This window comes from Oryctolagus cuniculus, chromosome 12 (genome assembly GCF_964237555.1).
Source record: "Oryctolagus cuniculus chromosome 12, mOryCun1.1, whole genome shotgun sequence".
In the NCBI taxonomy this organism is placed as follows: Eukaryota; Metazoa; Chordata; class Mammalia; order Lagomorpha; family Leporidae; genus Oryctolagus; species Oryctolagus cuniculus.
Window position 1 is genome coordinate 64,115,820 of NC_091443.1, and position 13,132 is coordinate 64,128,951.

Below are 13,132 nucleotides of genomic sequence, written 5' to 3' on the forward strand. Positions count from 1 at the left end.
CCAGCACTACAGGCGGAGAATTAACCTAGTGTGCCACAGCGCTGGCCCCTAGTTATTTCTTAATTGTCAAAAAACCAATGGAATATTTGCTCTTATTCTAAAGTGCTCTGTGTAATAATAGCAGCCCAGGCCAAAGAGATGATACAAACCACAGGACAGGCAGTGGCCTTCCGAAGGGCAGTGCCTCAGAGACTGCTATTCCTGGGCTGTGGCTGGAGTGCTGCAGCCAGCGCACCGCGCTGATCCGAAGGCAGGAGCCAGGTGCTTCTCTTGGTCTCCCATGTGGTGCGGGGCCCAAGCACTTGGGCCATCCTCCACTGCACTCCCTGGCCACAGCAGAGAGCTGGCCTGGAAGAGGGGCAACCGGGACAGAATCCGGCGCCCGGACCGGGACTAGAACCCGGTGTGCCGGCGCTGCTAGGTGGAGGATTAGCCTAGTGAGCTGCGGCGCCGGCCAACCATTGCCTTCTAATGGTTTGCAATAGCAGGAAGGTGAAGCTGGGAAAGGGAGCAGGTAACAAACACAGGCACTCCCATATGTATTGTGGGTGCCCTAATCAATGGTTTAACTGCTGGGCTGAACACTCAACCCTCCATCTTTATTTTATTTACTTCATTTTTAAAAGATTCAGTTATTTATTTGAAAGAGTTACAGGGAAAGAGAGAGAGAAAATCAAGATCAAGAGATCATCTAACTCAGTCCCCAGATGGCCACAAAGGGACACACTAAAGCCAGGAGCTTCACCTATACCTCCCATGTGGTGGCAAGAGCCCAGGTACTTGGGCCATCCTCTGCTGTTTTTCCTAGGTCATCAATAGGGAGGTGTATGGGAAGTGGAGCAGCCAGGACTTGAACCAGAACCCATATGGGATGTCAGCACTGCAGAGAGAGGTTTACTGGCTCTGCCTGCAATGCTGGCCCCATCTTTATTTTAAATACTAAGTAACAGGATTGATATCGGGGGATGGAGTCATAAGAGCCTAGGGGAACAAGTAGAGATTCAGCTTAGGGAAAGATCCATCATTCCCAAGGTTTTCTTTTCTTTTCTTTTCTTCTAAAAAGATTGTTTGAAAGACAGTAACAGAGAGAGGAAGAGACACAGAGAGAAAGAGGTCTTCCACCCACTGCATCACTCCCCAGATGACCGCAATGGCCGAGCTGAGCTGATTCAAAGCCAGGAGCCAAGAGCTTCCTCTGAGCCTCCCATATGGGTGGCAGGGGCCCAAGCACTTAGGCCTTCTTCCACTGCTTTCCCAGGGGCTTTAGCAGGGAGCTGGATCAGAAATGGAATAGTCGGGACTCGAACTGGTGCCCCAATGGGGTGCTGGTGCTGCAGGCTTTAACCCAGCGTGGCACAGCATGGGCTCCAGCCAAGGTTTTTAAAAGTTTTGTAAATGAAAAAAGTATGAGGGGCATCCTTCAGAGTACAACAGTTCTGCTTAGAGTTCTGTACTAGGAAGAGCTAGTATACCTCCTGAAAGATGACTGAGACCGGTTCCTAGGCTGCTAATCCTCAAAGCCATGTTGACAAAGAGACATGAGGCCCAGTACATGCTTGGACAAGAGGAAGACAACCTCCACTGAAAGCAGAACCAGTATCAACATGTGGCAGATAACATGTGGCAAACCAAACCGGCCAAGGAAATAAGGCAAGGACAAGGACAAGATGTAAGGGATACTGAATGCCAATGCCAATGCTATGGAGATGCCCAAAGCTCAGGTGGGTATCTTGTTCAAGACCATGAGCCCAGCCCAAAGACAAGCCAAAAACACCAGGAAAAATTAGGAAGCACTTTCTAGAAGGTAGTAAAATGGTACAACCACAGCTCTTGGGTACAGTATGTTTGGAATCTAGTCAGAACTAATGGATTGATTCCCAAAATGACTAAGTCCTGCTGGTTTCTCCCCCAATTAGCATGCCAATAAACACCAGGGATAAAAATTGCTGATCTAATACTTTAGAAACTACATCCTATTTTGAGGTTAATCTGGTAGGTGCCAGCAGAAAAAGAAAGGAAACAAGAATGTTCAAATCTTCAGTATGAGCTGAAGAGAAAAAGATGAACAGCCTGGCCACAGATTTCTATTTCCAGTGGTGGATGACAGTGAATGGTACACTAGCAGAATAATGGTAAAAGGATTGGACCTTATGATCTCTTAAGGCCCATTCTAAGGTTGTAAGGAATCTAGTATCTGATGGACGTAGCATTCATTCCACTCACATTTAGATGGTTTTAGTAACTGAATTGTGACCTCCACAACAAGGTCAATCAGCATGGGACAGCTGCTCATCGTGACACACAGGTGCACTGAATGCCAACCACTAGGCAACATGATACGCCATGGGCCCCACAGCCTTCCTGCAAGCACCTGTACCTCACCAGCCCCTCTCTGCCACCCCAGGCTGGAGATACCTTCTCTGCGTACTTTTCCCGCTTGCGCTTGCGCTCTTTCACTCGGTTGGTTTCCTCCTGCTGCCGTTTTTCTTCCTGCCGCAGTCTCACTACCAAAAAAATAAAACAACAACCTGATGAAGAACCTATAGCAATCTTAATCCTCATCCTCTGCAATCCAGGTGGCCTATCCACTGATGTTTATGCTCAAGATACAACTTCTATTTGTTTAAGGCAGGTAACTGGCATGTTTCTGACTAGGACAAAGAAGAGACTTGTCGGATTCTTAATTGCTTTTGGGTTGAAGTCATGATTTCATTTAATTATTATGGGCCTTTTCTTGCCTTATCCCCTCCCTTTTCCTGTCTCTGCATTGCACACATCAAGCATGGTGGCAGAGTTCTGGGAGGTATTAAAAAGGTGCTGGCAAATAGGAGTTTGTTGTCTGGTATGATGCCGTGTGTGTCCTCAGAGCCTCACAGGATAAACCTGAAACCCAATGTTCTCTAAAGCTAGAAATACAAGGGGAAAGGGTTTGTATGTTTATTGCACAGTGCTTCTCCAACTTCTTAACAACGTTCCCAGGGGCAGGAGGTGTGTCTAGCCTTCCTTGTACAAACAGTGATGCTTTTATTTGAAGTCTTATTTACTTTAAAAATATACACACAGATTGGTATTGGTATTTGATGTAGCAGTTAAGATACCACTTGGGATACTCAGATCCCATACAGAAGTGCAGGATTTGAGTTCCAGCTCTGCTGTCACTTCAGCTTCCTATAGTGAGCACCCTGAATACCTGGTGACAGCTCAAGCACCTGGATCCCTGCTACACAAGCTGGAGACTCAGGTTTAGGTCCCAGCTCCTGGCATCAGCCTGGCCCAGATACAGTTTTCTGTGGGCATTTGCAAGAATGAACTAGTGGATGAAAGATCTCTCTCTTTTTCAATTAAGTAAAAATTTAAAAGTTTTTTGATTATAAATTTCATTTTCTACTCCACAGCACATCTTTGGATTTTCATACAAAATATTAATGTAACAATGTTCTTCTCCCCAGATATGTTTCCCCCTTTCCTCTTCCATTCTCAGATGTGGGGTGAGCATGAGGAAGTTGAGAGTACGTACACTTCTTCTCCAGCTCTTCATCATCTAGAAGAAGACTAACCACCTCTTTGGGTTTCAGGGTATCTGGTTTGAAGTTCCCACCTGAAATCACCATCCGCTGAATCTACACCAAAGCAGATCAAAATGTCACCTGCAGCCATTCATTCCCTTATGACAAATATCCACAAAGAAACATCCTCTTCAACACACTCCCGGGGCGAGGCCTCTGGTTTCCCTATTTCCTTGTCATTTATCTTACTGATCCATCCAAATTATCTGTCCAGCAGAAAGGACAATATGAACTTCTTTGCCTGGACTGCTAATTGGTAGACAGAAAATCCAACAATGCCATATAAGGCTGGAAAAAAACAGCAAAATAGCCATTTCTTTGGAAGCTATAGCAAACGACATACAACTCCAAAGCAAATCAGCTGAGGGCACTACGACACGAGCTCAGAGTCACTCCTCCTTCCTCTGCCAAACCTAAAGGACATACCGGTATCAGTCTCCACATGAAGAACAGCCAAACAGGCTCTGGACATCATTCTGTTGGAATGGAGTGAAGAGCGGCCGGGCAGCGCAGACTGCTATTGTACAGGCCCTGACTTTATATTTTCTAAGCAGAGGGAATTCTAGTTTCTTCACTGCCAATGAAAGGCAGGAGAGTCCTTCCTACACAGCCTTAGTCTAGGTGTGTGGCTGGACGTCCAAATCTCTCTTCCATCCTAGTCTCTTCCGCTGTGCTTACCTCACTCTTCTCCTTGGCTCTCTGCAGAATGCGTTCTTCAATGGTGCCTTTACAGATGAGCCTGTACACAGTCACCTGCTTTGTCTGCCCCAAGCGGTGGGCCCTGTCCATGGCCTGCTGGTCCACAGTGGGGTTCCAGTCGCTGTCATAGAAAATCACCTACGCAGACAGGATGAGAATACAAAAGACTGAAGTATGATCAGGGTAGGACAAGAAACTCAGCAACCTGACCCCGGATCTGTTTGCCATGGTTTGGTGTCTGTACAAATTCCTCCCTCAGTCTGAAGACGAGAAGATGTAACTACCCAGAACACTCAGCCTTCAGGCAAGAGACATGATCCTGGGCTGCTCCTATAGTTTTCATTTTTAAAAAAGCGGCAGTCATAATAAACATTTAGTGCTTAGCATATTAATATCAATAGTTAAAACTTGACACAGTCATTGTTCTACAGTTCATTAACTCATTTAAATTCCACAATCACCAAGACTTAGGTACTATTTTTAAAAAAATATTTATTTTTATTTATTTGAAAGGCAGAGTTACACAGAGAGAGAGAGGTAGAGGTAGAGGTAGAGGTAGAGGTAGAGGTAGAGGTAGAGGTAGAGGTAGAGGTAGAGGTAGAGGTAGAGAGAGAGAGAGAGAGACGTCTCCCATTTGCTGGTTCACTCTCCAAATAGCCACAATGACTAGGGCTGGGCCAGGCCAAAGACAGGAGCCAGGAGCTGCTTCTGGGTCTCCCACATAGTGTGGGGACCCAAGGAGTTGGGTCATCCTCCGCTGCTTTCCTAGGCGCAACAGGTAGCTGAATCAGAAGTGGAGCAGTTAGGACACAAACCATCACCTATAAGAGATGCTGGTGCTAAAGGCTGGACCTTTAACCCACTGCTGCCCTGACTTAGGTACTATTAACATTCCCATTTGATAGATGAGGAGACTGAGACACAGCCTAATGGGGGAGGAGGGTGGTGGGATGGGAAGGCCTTCTCTTTAATGCTTAGAAAGAGACAAGCAAGCTTTCCTGACTTTCTTAGGCTTCTATCCTGTCCCATGAATTCCAAAGACAGAACGTTTAAAGGATTCCCTGGAAGTTACTCCTATTTGGCTAAACAATAAGCAGACAAAATGTACCAATATTAAGTGAGCCTCAGTCCTAAGACTGTTATCCAACACAGCAACAGCATCTTCTGAAATAACCCCAATCCAAAATGGCTCCCATAACTCACGTATCCTCCTCTATCTCCAATTAAAACCGCCATACCCAGCCAGTGCTTCTCCAGGAAAGTGTCTGCCCTTTCAGTCACTGTCCTGGACCTGATCCTCACCACGTATGTCTGGTTCACGAGTGCTGCCAGCTGAGAGAGCTTCCCAGATCTCAGTCTCGTCTACCCTGGGTACCCTGGGCACCTCTGCAAACCTCTCATGCTCTTGCTGTCTATGCTGTGAACACACCAGGTCCAAACTCCCTTAAATAATCTGACCCTGCTATATATTTTTTTTATTTTATTTTTTTGACAGGCAGAGTGGACAGTGAGAGAGAGAGACAGAGAGAAAGGTCTTCCTTTGCCGTTGGTTCACCCTCCAATGGCTGCCGTGTCCGACGCGCTGCGTCCGGCGCACTGCGCTGATCCGAAGGCAGGAGCCAGGTACTTATCCTGGTCTCCCATGGGGTGCAGGGCCCAAGGACTTGGGCCATCCTCCACTGCACTCCCTGGCCACAGCAGAGAGCTGGCCTGGAAGAGGGGCAACCGGGACAGAATCCGGCGCCCGGACCGGGACTAGAACCCGGTGTGCCGGCGCTGCTAGGTGGAGGATTAGCCTAGTGAGCCGCGGCTCCGGCCCTGACCCTGCTATATTAATCCAACTTTATTTCCTGTTATTCTGCCATTCTCTCTCCAGAATTCAGATCTTTGCCATTTTCAATGTTCTTACCACTACTAGTAAGAGCTCCCCCCCCCCCCATTAGCTCATTCTTACGGTGCTGTTATGTCTTGTTTTACATGAGGCATAATCCCTCAGGTTTTGTTTTGAAGATTTATTTTTATTTATTTGAAAGGCAAAATGACAGGGACAGAGAAAGGGAGGCTGGGAGAGAGATCTTTCATTCGCTGGCTCACTCCTCAAAGACCAGGATGGGGGGCCAGCACTGTGGCATAGAAGGTTAAGCCTCCATCTCCAAAGCCAGCATCCTATACGGGTGCTGGTTCAAATCCTGGCTGCTTCACTTCCAATCCAGCACCCTGCTAATGCACCTGGGAAAGCAGCAAAGATGGCCCAAGTCCTTGGGCTCCTGCACCCATGTAGGAGACCTGGAAGAAGCTCCTGGCTTCAGCCTGGCCCAGCCCTGGCCACTGCAGCCATTTGGGAAGTGAACCAGAGGATGGAAGATCGCACTCACTCTTGCTCTCTCTCTCTCTTTCTCCCTCTTTCTCTGTATCTCTGCCTTTCAAATATATAAATCTTAAAAAAAAAAAAAAAAAAGTCACTGTGAAACCTCATTACTGATGCTCAGTATATCCACAGACCTAAGATGTGGAAGCATACAATGCTTGTCAGTTGCTGAAGAAATAACAATCCTGTTGACAGGACACTTTGGCATTTCAAACAGAACTATGTAAAATTTTAGAAAATGCAGTTTAATCTGAAGAACAAAGAAAGAGAAGACACAGTTAACAAAAAGGAGACCACCAGTGGACTGGGGGATAACACTGCCCAATATACCTAACAGGACTGCATGTGTGCAACCTGGGGGCTGCTATCCTACCAAAAATTAATACCATGAGTTGTCCAAGCTTGGGATAATGGCTCAACATGGATTCATGCCATGCATCATTAAATAGGTACTCCCTTAACATTTATATTTTTCCTAGAAGTCTGAGCGGCAGCCAAGTCTGATTCTATTTTTTTAAAGCTTACAAACAACAAGAAAATTAATACTTAAGGAGATAGTTTGAAAGACCCAAATTAATGGTTATTTATTCTTTACATGGATTAAAGAAGGTGGGTACTGGGGAGAAAAAGAGAATAAAATAGGACTCTGTGTAGAAAACACTTATATGGGGGAAAAATAAGAAATAAATAAGCTAAAAGGTTAAAACAAGACCAAGAGTGACAGAATTAAAATCCTAGAGAGTTGTACATTATTCTGTAATCAGAAAACAAAATGAACAATCGGCTATGATGTGAACCAAGGGGAGTGCTGGGGGAGACAATGCACCACAGTGGGACAAACATGACAGCTACATTTGGAAATCAGCTTACGGAGCTCTGCGAGACATTCCAGAGCAAAAAATAACTCTTAGAGGACTAGAACAACCTCATTAACCAGGAGAGATTAAAGCAAGTCAATCTACAAAGCGTGGCCCAGCAATGACTAAGGAGAAATATATTAATAGTTAGCACCTTCACGAAGCTGTAAACATCAAGTTAAGCAGGCATGGAGGGTGGTGCAAGTTGAGACAGGACAGAGAGATCTGGCAACATAGGCCATAGGCCAATGAGAGCGAGGAGAGAATACAATGGAAAACAGCAAAATTTCTAGAGGAACAACTGGAAAAAGTTGGACCACTCTTTGGAGGATGGAGCTTTTTCTCCTAAGAGGTACTTGGAAGCTCAGTTCCTTAGAGAGGATAAAAGCTGTCCCATGGGACACAGGACTTCTCAGACTGCCACTAAAGAACAAAAGGTTCTCATCCGCCCTAGTTGTAGGATTTATTTATTTGAAAGGCAGAGGAACAGGGAGGGGAAGAGACAGGGAAAGAGGGAGAGAAGGACAGATAGATGGATCAATCTTCTATCTGCTGGATCACTCCCCAAATTATCTCAAGAGCTGGGGCAGGGCCAGGCTGAAGCCAGAAGCCTGGAGCTCCATCCGGACCTCACACATGGGTGGAAGGAAACCAAGTACTTGAGGCACCAAGAACTGCTTCCCAGGCACATTAGCAAGAAGCTGGATCAGAAGTCCATAGTAGCCTGGACTCCAACAAGCACTCCAATATAGGATATGGATGTCCCAAGCAGTGGCTTAACCCACTGCACTACAACACTCACTATCACATGTAAACATTTAAAACAGGTCTGACACAGAAACAAAAACAAATGCAGCAGTTTAGAACAACCCATCACTAAACAGAGTAAAATACAGATACTCCTATTCCAGGAAGATTCAAAGAACACAGATGGTAAGGGAGTAAGAGGCTGCTGCCATTCACTGTCCTCTAAAATCATATTTTCACTACCAAGGTGGAGCTGACACATCCCTGATGTTTACAAAGACTTGTTTACAGAAGCATTCTCAATCATGAGACCTTAGTCTTCCTTGACATTTTAGAATGACTTTTTCCTTGTCAATAAATGGCTGTGGGGATCCAAAGCTAAATAAACCTCAGGGCAAAGGAAAAATGCCAGACAAGCAGCTAAGTCTATTGTTTTTTCTAATGAAACACACAGACATACACACACATCCACTCCACAACCACTTGGGTTCACAAAAAGCATAACCTAGGCATAAATTTCAATCTTACTAACCCATTTCTCTAATAAATATTCCATTCAATTTTAAGTTACAAGTGAACAACAATCCTCCCCAAAATTAAAATGTAAATTATTTTGTAATTCAGAATTCAGTGTTCAGGGCCTCAGGTTGAAAAGGGATTCTAGCTTCTATTCCTGTAGCTATGGAGTTGGAGCCCACGCCTACTTTGGTTCTGTGTGGCTAGTAGGAGCTCCTTACCCACACAGGGCAAATCACATGAACTAGCACAATGCCAGCCCCAGGAAATTTGTTTTAATGAAACACTAATGCTAAACCTCCCCAGGTGACCTAATGCAGTCTTGTGGTCTTAAGTATCATCTATGCTTGATGATCCCAAAATACCTATTCAGATACATCTTTCTCTCCAACTCCAGACCACGATGCATGGGGAATGCTGCTACTTAATGTCTGATACTCCTAACAGATTTGTTTCTCTACCTTCCTCCATACAGAATTTCAGTTTCCTCCTTTCTGAACAAAAGTCAGGACATATTTAAAGCCCAAGCTAGATTAAGTTACACCATTCAAATTCTTCCAACCTGTCCTACATTACCTCCCCCGCCCCCGCCCCACACCATTTCCAAGTACACTGGATCTGCTTCTGCAACCCCATCTCATACCATTCTCCTCACTGACTCTGTTCCAGGACTCTGGGCTCCTCACTGGTGCTTGATGGTGCTGAGCATATTCTCCACTGGGCTTTGCACTTTTCTAGTCTGCCTGGAATTCCCTTCTTTCTGCCAGATATGTGCTTGGCCTTCCTTTTCCCTCTCTTTAGATCTTGGCTTAAATGTCACCCAGTCAAAGAGACACTACCAACCCACATAAAATAGTGACCCCTAGTCATTCTTTTCTTATTTTTTAAAGATTTATTTATTTTATTTGAAACACAGAGTTACAGAGAGGCCTTCCATTTACTGGTTCACTCCCCAAATGGCCGTAACAGCTGGAGCTGAGCCAATTCGAAGCCAGGAGCTACTTCCAGGTCTCCAACGTGGGTGCAGTGGCCCAGAGACTTGGGCCATCTTCTACTGCTTTCCCAGGCCACAGCACAGAGCTGGATTGAAGTGGAGCAGCCAGGACTCAAACCAGCAACTATTAGGGGTGCAGCAGTGTAGGCAGAGGCTTTACCTGCTAAGGCACAGTGCTGGCCTACAACTCCTAATCATTCTATCACTTCTTATTTGGTATACTTTTCTTCAAAGCATTCATATTTTTAGAATTTTTCTTGTTTATACTTCTCCTAGCCAATTCCCTGCTAGAAATGAAATTTCTAGTAATTGTGAGGATAAAAATGGAACTTCGTTTTACTGCATGCTGAATTTCCTGGTGCCTAAAACAGTACCAGGCCCTTGGTAGATGTCCACTGAACATTTGTTGAGTGAATGAATGAAAGCACAAATGAATTGTTCAAGGCACTAGAAATACAGCTTATAGGGGCCAGCACTATTGTGTAGCAGGTAAAGCCACCACTTGCGGTGCCAGCATCCCATATGGGTGCCGGTTCAAGACCCAGCTGCTCCGACCCAGTTCTTTGCTATGGTCTGGGAAAGCAGTAGAAGATGGCCCAAGTCCTTGGGCCCCTGCACCCATGCAGGAGTTCCCAGAAGGAACTCCTGGCTCCTGGCTTCGGATCGGCCCACCTCCAGCCATTGTGGTCATTTGGGGAGTGAACCAGCGGATGCAAGACCTCTGCCCCTCTCTCTGCGCCTCTGCCTCTCCGTAATTCTGCCTTCCAAATAAATCAATAAATCTTAAAAAAAAAAAATACATCTATAACACTTCCCTCCACTGAGAAGGTCTAAGGCTAGATATGAAAATAATTACAATATAATGTGACTAACTTGAATAGATGGAGGGGCCTGGGAAGAACTTGGCACCTGAATAAGGTTTTCAAAAAAAAAGGTTACCAAGTCCAAGAGATGGGTTACAAAGGGATGATCAAGGCTGAGGAAACAATTCATGCAAGTGTGACACGGCATGTCATGTTCAGGACACTACATCAGTCATTATCAGGAACAGAAAATTTTGGAAAGAAACGTGATCTGGCACTTAGGCTGGAAAGGCAGATAAAGGCCACAAATGTATAGCCTTATAAGCCATGGAAAGAAGTTTATAGTCTATCTTCTAGATAATGGAGAATCCCAGAATTCTGTTTTGTTTTACTTGAAAGATGGGCAAGATGGAGAAAGACAGACAAGAGAGACAGCTTCCATCACTGATTCACTCCTAAATGTCCACACTGGCTGAAAGTGGGCCAGGCTCAAGCTGGGAGCAGGGAACTCAATCCAGGTCTCCCAAGTGGGTGGCAGGGACCCAACTATGTGAGCTATCACTTGCTGCCTCCCAGATTCTCCATTAGCAGGAAGCCAGATTCAGGAGTGAAGCCAGGACTTGAATCTGGGTACCCTGATATGAGATGAAGGCACCTTATTTATTTATTTATTTTTTGATAGGCAGAGTGGACAGTGAGAGAGAGAGACAATGAGAGAGAGAAAGAGAAAAAAAGGTCTTCCTTTTCCATTGATTCACCCCCTAATGGCCGATGTGGCCAGCACACTACACTGATCCGAAGCCAGGAGCCAGGTGCTTCCTCCTGGTCTCCCACATGGGTGCAGGGTCCGGCACCCTGACCAGGACTAGAACCCAGGGTGCCGGCGCTGCAGGCAGAGGATTAGCCTATTGAGCTGCGGCGCTGGCCAATGAAGGCATCTTAACTACTATGCCACACAAACACTGCTCTTGAAGAATTTTAAGTGAAGGAGTGATACGATTAATAAAGAAGGGTATAAACAAACTTAGAATAACAGCACAGCAAAGAATGAATTTGGAGTAACAGTTTTGAGACTAGGGACTGAGGCTGGAGCCTAAAAGATCAGCTAGGACAAGTGGTAAGTCCTGTACTCACTGAGTCTATGATTATGCAGGGACTGTGGAAAATGTATAAAAATAGAGAACCTAGGAGCCAGTGTTGTAGCACAGTGGGTTAAAGCCCCAGCCTGCAGCCTACTAAGGAACAAGAGTGAACACAGCCTAGGAGTGCAGACAGGGAACACAGACTCTAACTCCACTTCCAGCTCGGCTGCCGAGTCTATCCGGTCTCTTCTTCTCTGTGCCTCACTTCTCCATGGCCCTTCTAGATATGCCTCTTCTTCATACCTACAGGGACACAGATGCCTTATACTCCACAGAGAGGCAACATAACAGCCACATTCAGTGCCATTTTTAGAGTCATGACTTCAAGGAGCCAGGAGCTTCCTCCTGGTCTCCTCTGCAGGTGCAGGGGCCCAAGAACGTGGGCCATCCTCCACTGCTTTCCCAGGCTGTAACAGAGAGCCAGATTGGAAGTGGAGTAGCCATGACCTGAACCAGTGCCCATATGGGGTGCTGGTGCTGCAGGCTGGGGCCTTAATCCGCTGCGCCACAGCGCTGACCCATATATTTTTATATATATATATATATAAATAAAATAAAGGTTTATTTTAAAAGGCTTATTTATTTAAAAGGTTTATTTGAAAGGCAGCATTTCAGAGAGAGAGAGAAGGAGAGGAAGAGATAGAAATCTTCCATCCACTGGTTCACTTCCCAAATGGCTGCAAAGGCCGGGACTGGACCCAGCTGAAGCCAGGACTCGAGGGCTTCTTCCGGGTCTCCAATGTGGGTGCAGGGGTGATCATCCATTGCTTTCTCAGGCACATTAGCAGGCAACTGTAACTGTATCTGTATTAGCAGGCAGTTGTAGCTGGGACTTGAACTGGTGCCCATATGGGATGCCATCGCTGCAGGCAGTAGCTTTACCTGCTACACCACAGTGCTAGCCCTGGAATACATTTTTTTCATTACAAATTTCATTGTTCTCCAACCATGTTTTGAACTTTAAGATATAAAAATATGAGTTTTACAGAATAAGCCTAATGAGACTTTATCTGAAAACCTTACTCTTTAGAGTTAATAAAACAAATATAGTTGGATTGCCTGATTTTTTTTTTCAGTCTATTTATCTACATTGATATAACCCAAATGTCTAAAACATTATCAGACACAAGGTAGGCATTCAATAAATACTTGCTGAATAATTGTTTAAGAAACTTACTCAAAGAAAATGAACAGAAAAGTTCAACAGGAAAGCTACAATGCCCCAGTTCCAGTCAAAATGCAATTATAGTCTTTAAAAAAGAGGCAAAGAAGGGAAGGGTGGGCTTTGGGCCTAGAGGTTAGCCACTGATTGGGATGCCTGCATTCCATAGAGTGCCTGGTTGAGTTCCAGTTCCTCAGCTTCTGGCCCAGTTTCCTGATAATGTGCTGCACCCTGGGAGGCAGCAGGGGATGCCTCAAGTGGTTGAAACCCTGCCACCT

General features: G+C 45.4%; 1 protein-coding gene across 3 annotated transcripts in view; it reads right to left on the bottom strand.

The window, feature by feature from the left end:
• The window catches only part of INO80 (INO80 complex ATPase subunit), a 148,407-nt gene that overhangs the window by 9,760 nt on the left and 125,515 nt on the right, over window positions 1-13,132 (bottom strand). For all 3 annotated transcript variants that reach the window (XM_017348137.3, XM_002717971.5, XM_070054006.1), the window contains exons 30-32: window positions 4,245-4,403; window positions 3,518-3,620; window positions 2,416-2,504 (exon numbers count right to left, since the gene is read on the bottom strand). In XM_017348137.3, the coding sequence (XP_017203626.2) occupies window positions 2,416-2,504; window positions 3,518-3,620; window positions 4,245-4,403 (351 nt within the window). The remainder of the gene's footprint in view (window positions 1-2,415; window positions 2,505-3,517; window positions 3,621-4,244; window positions 4,404-13,132) is intronic.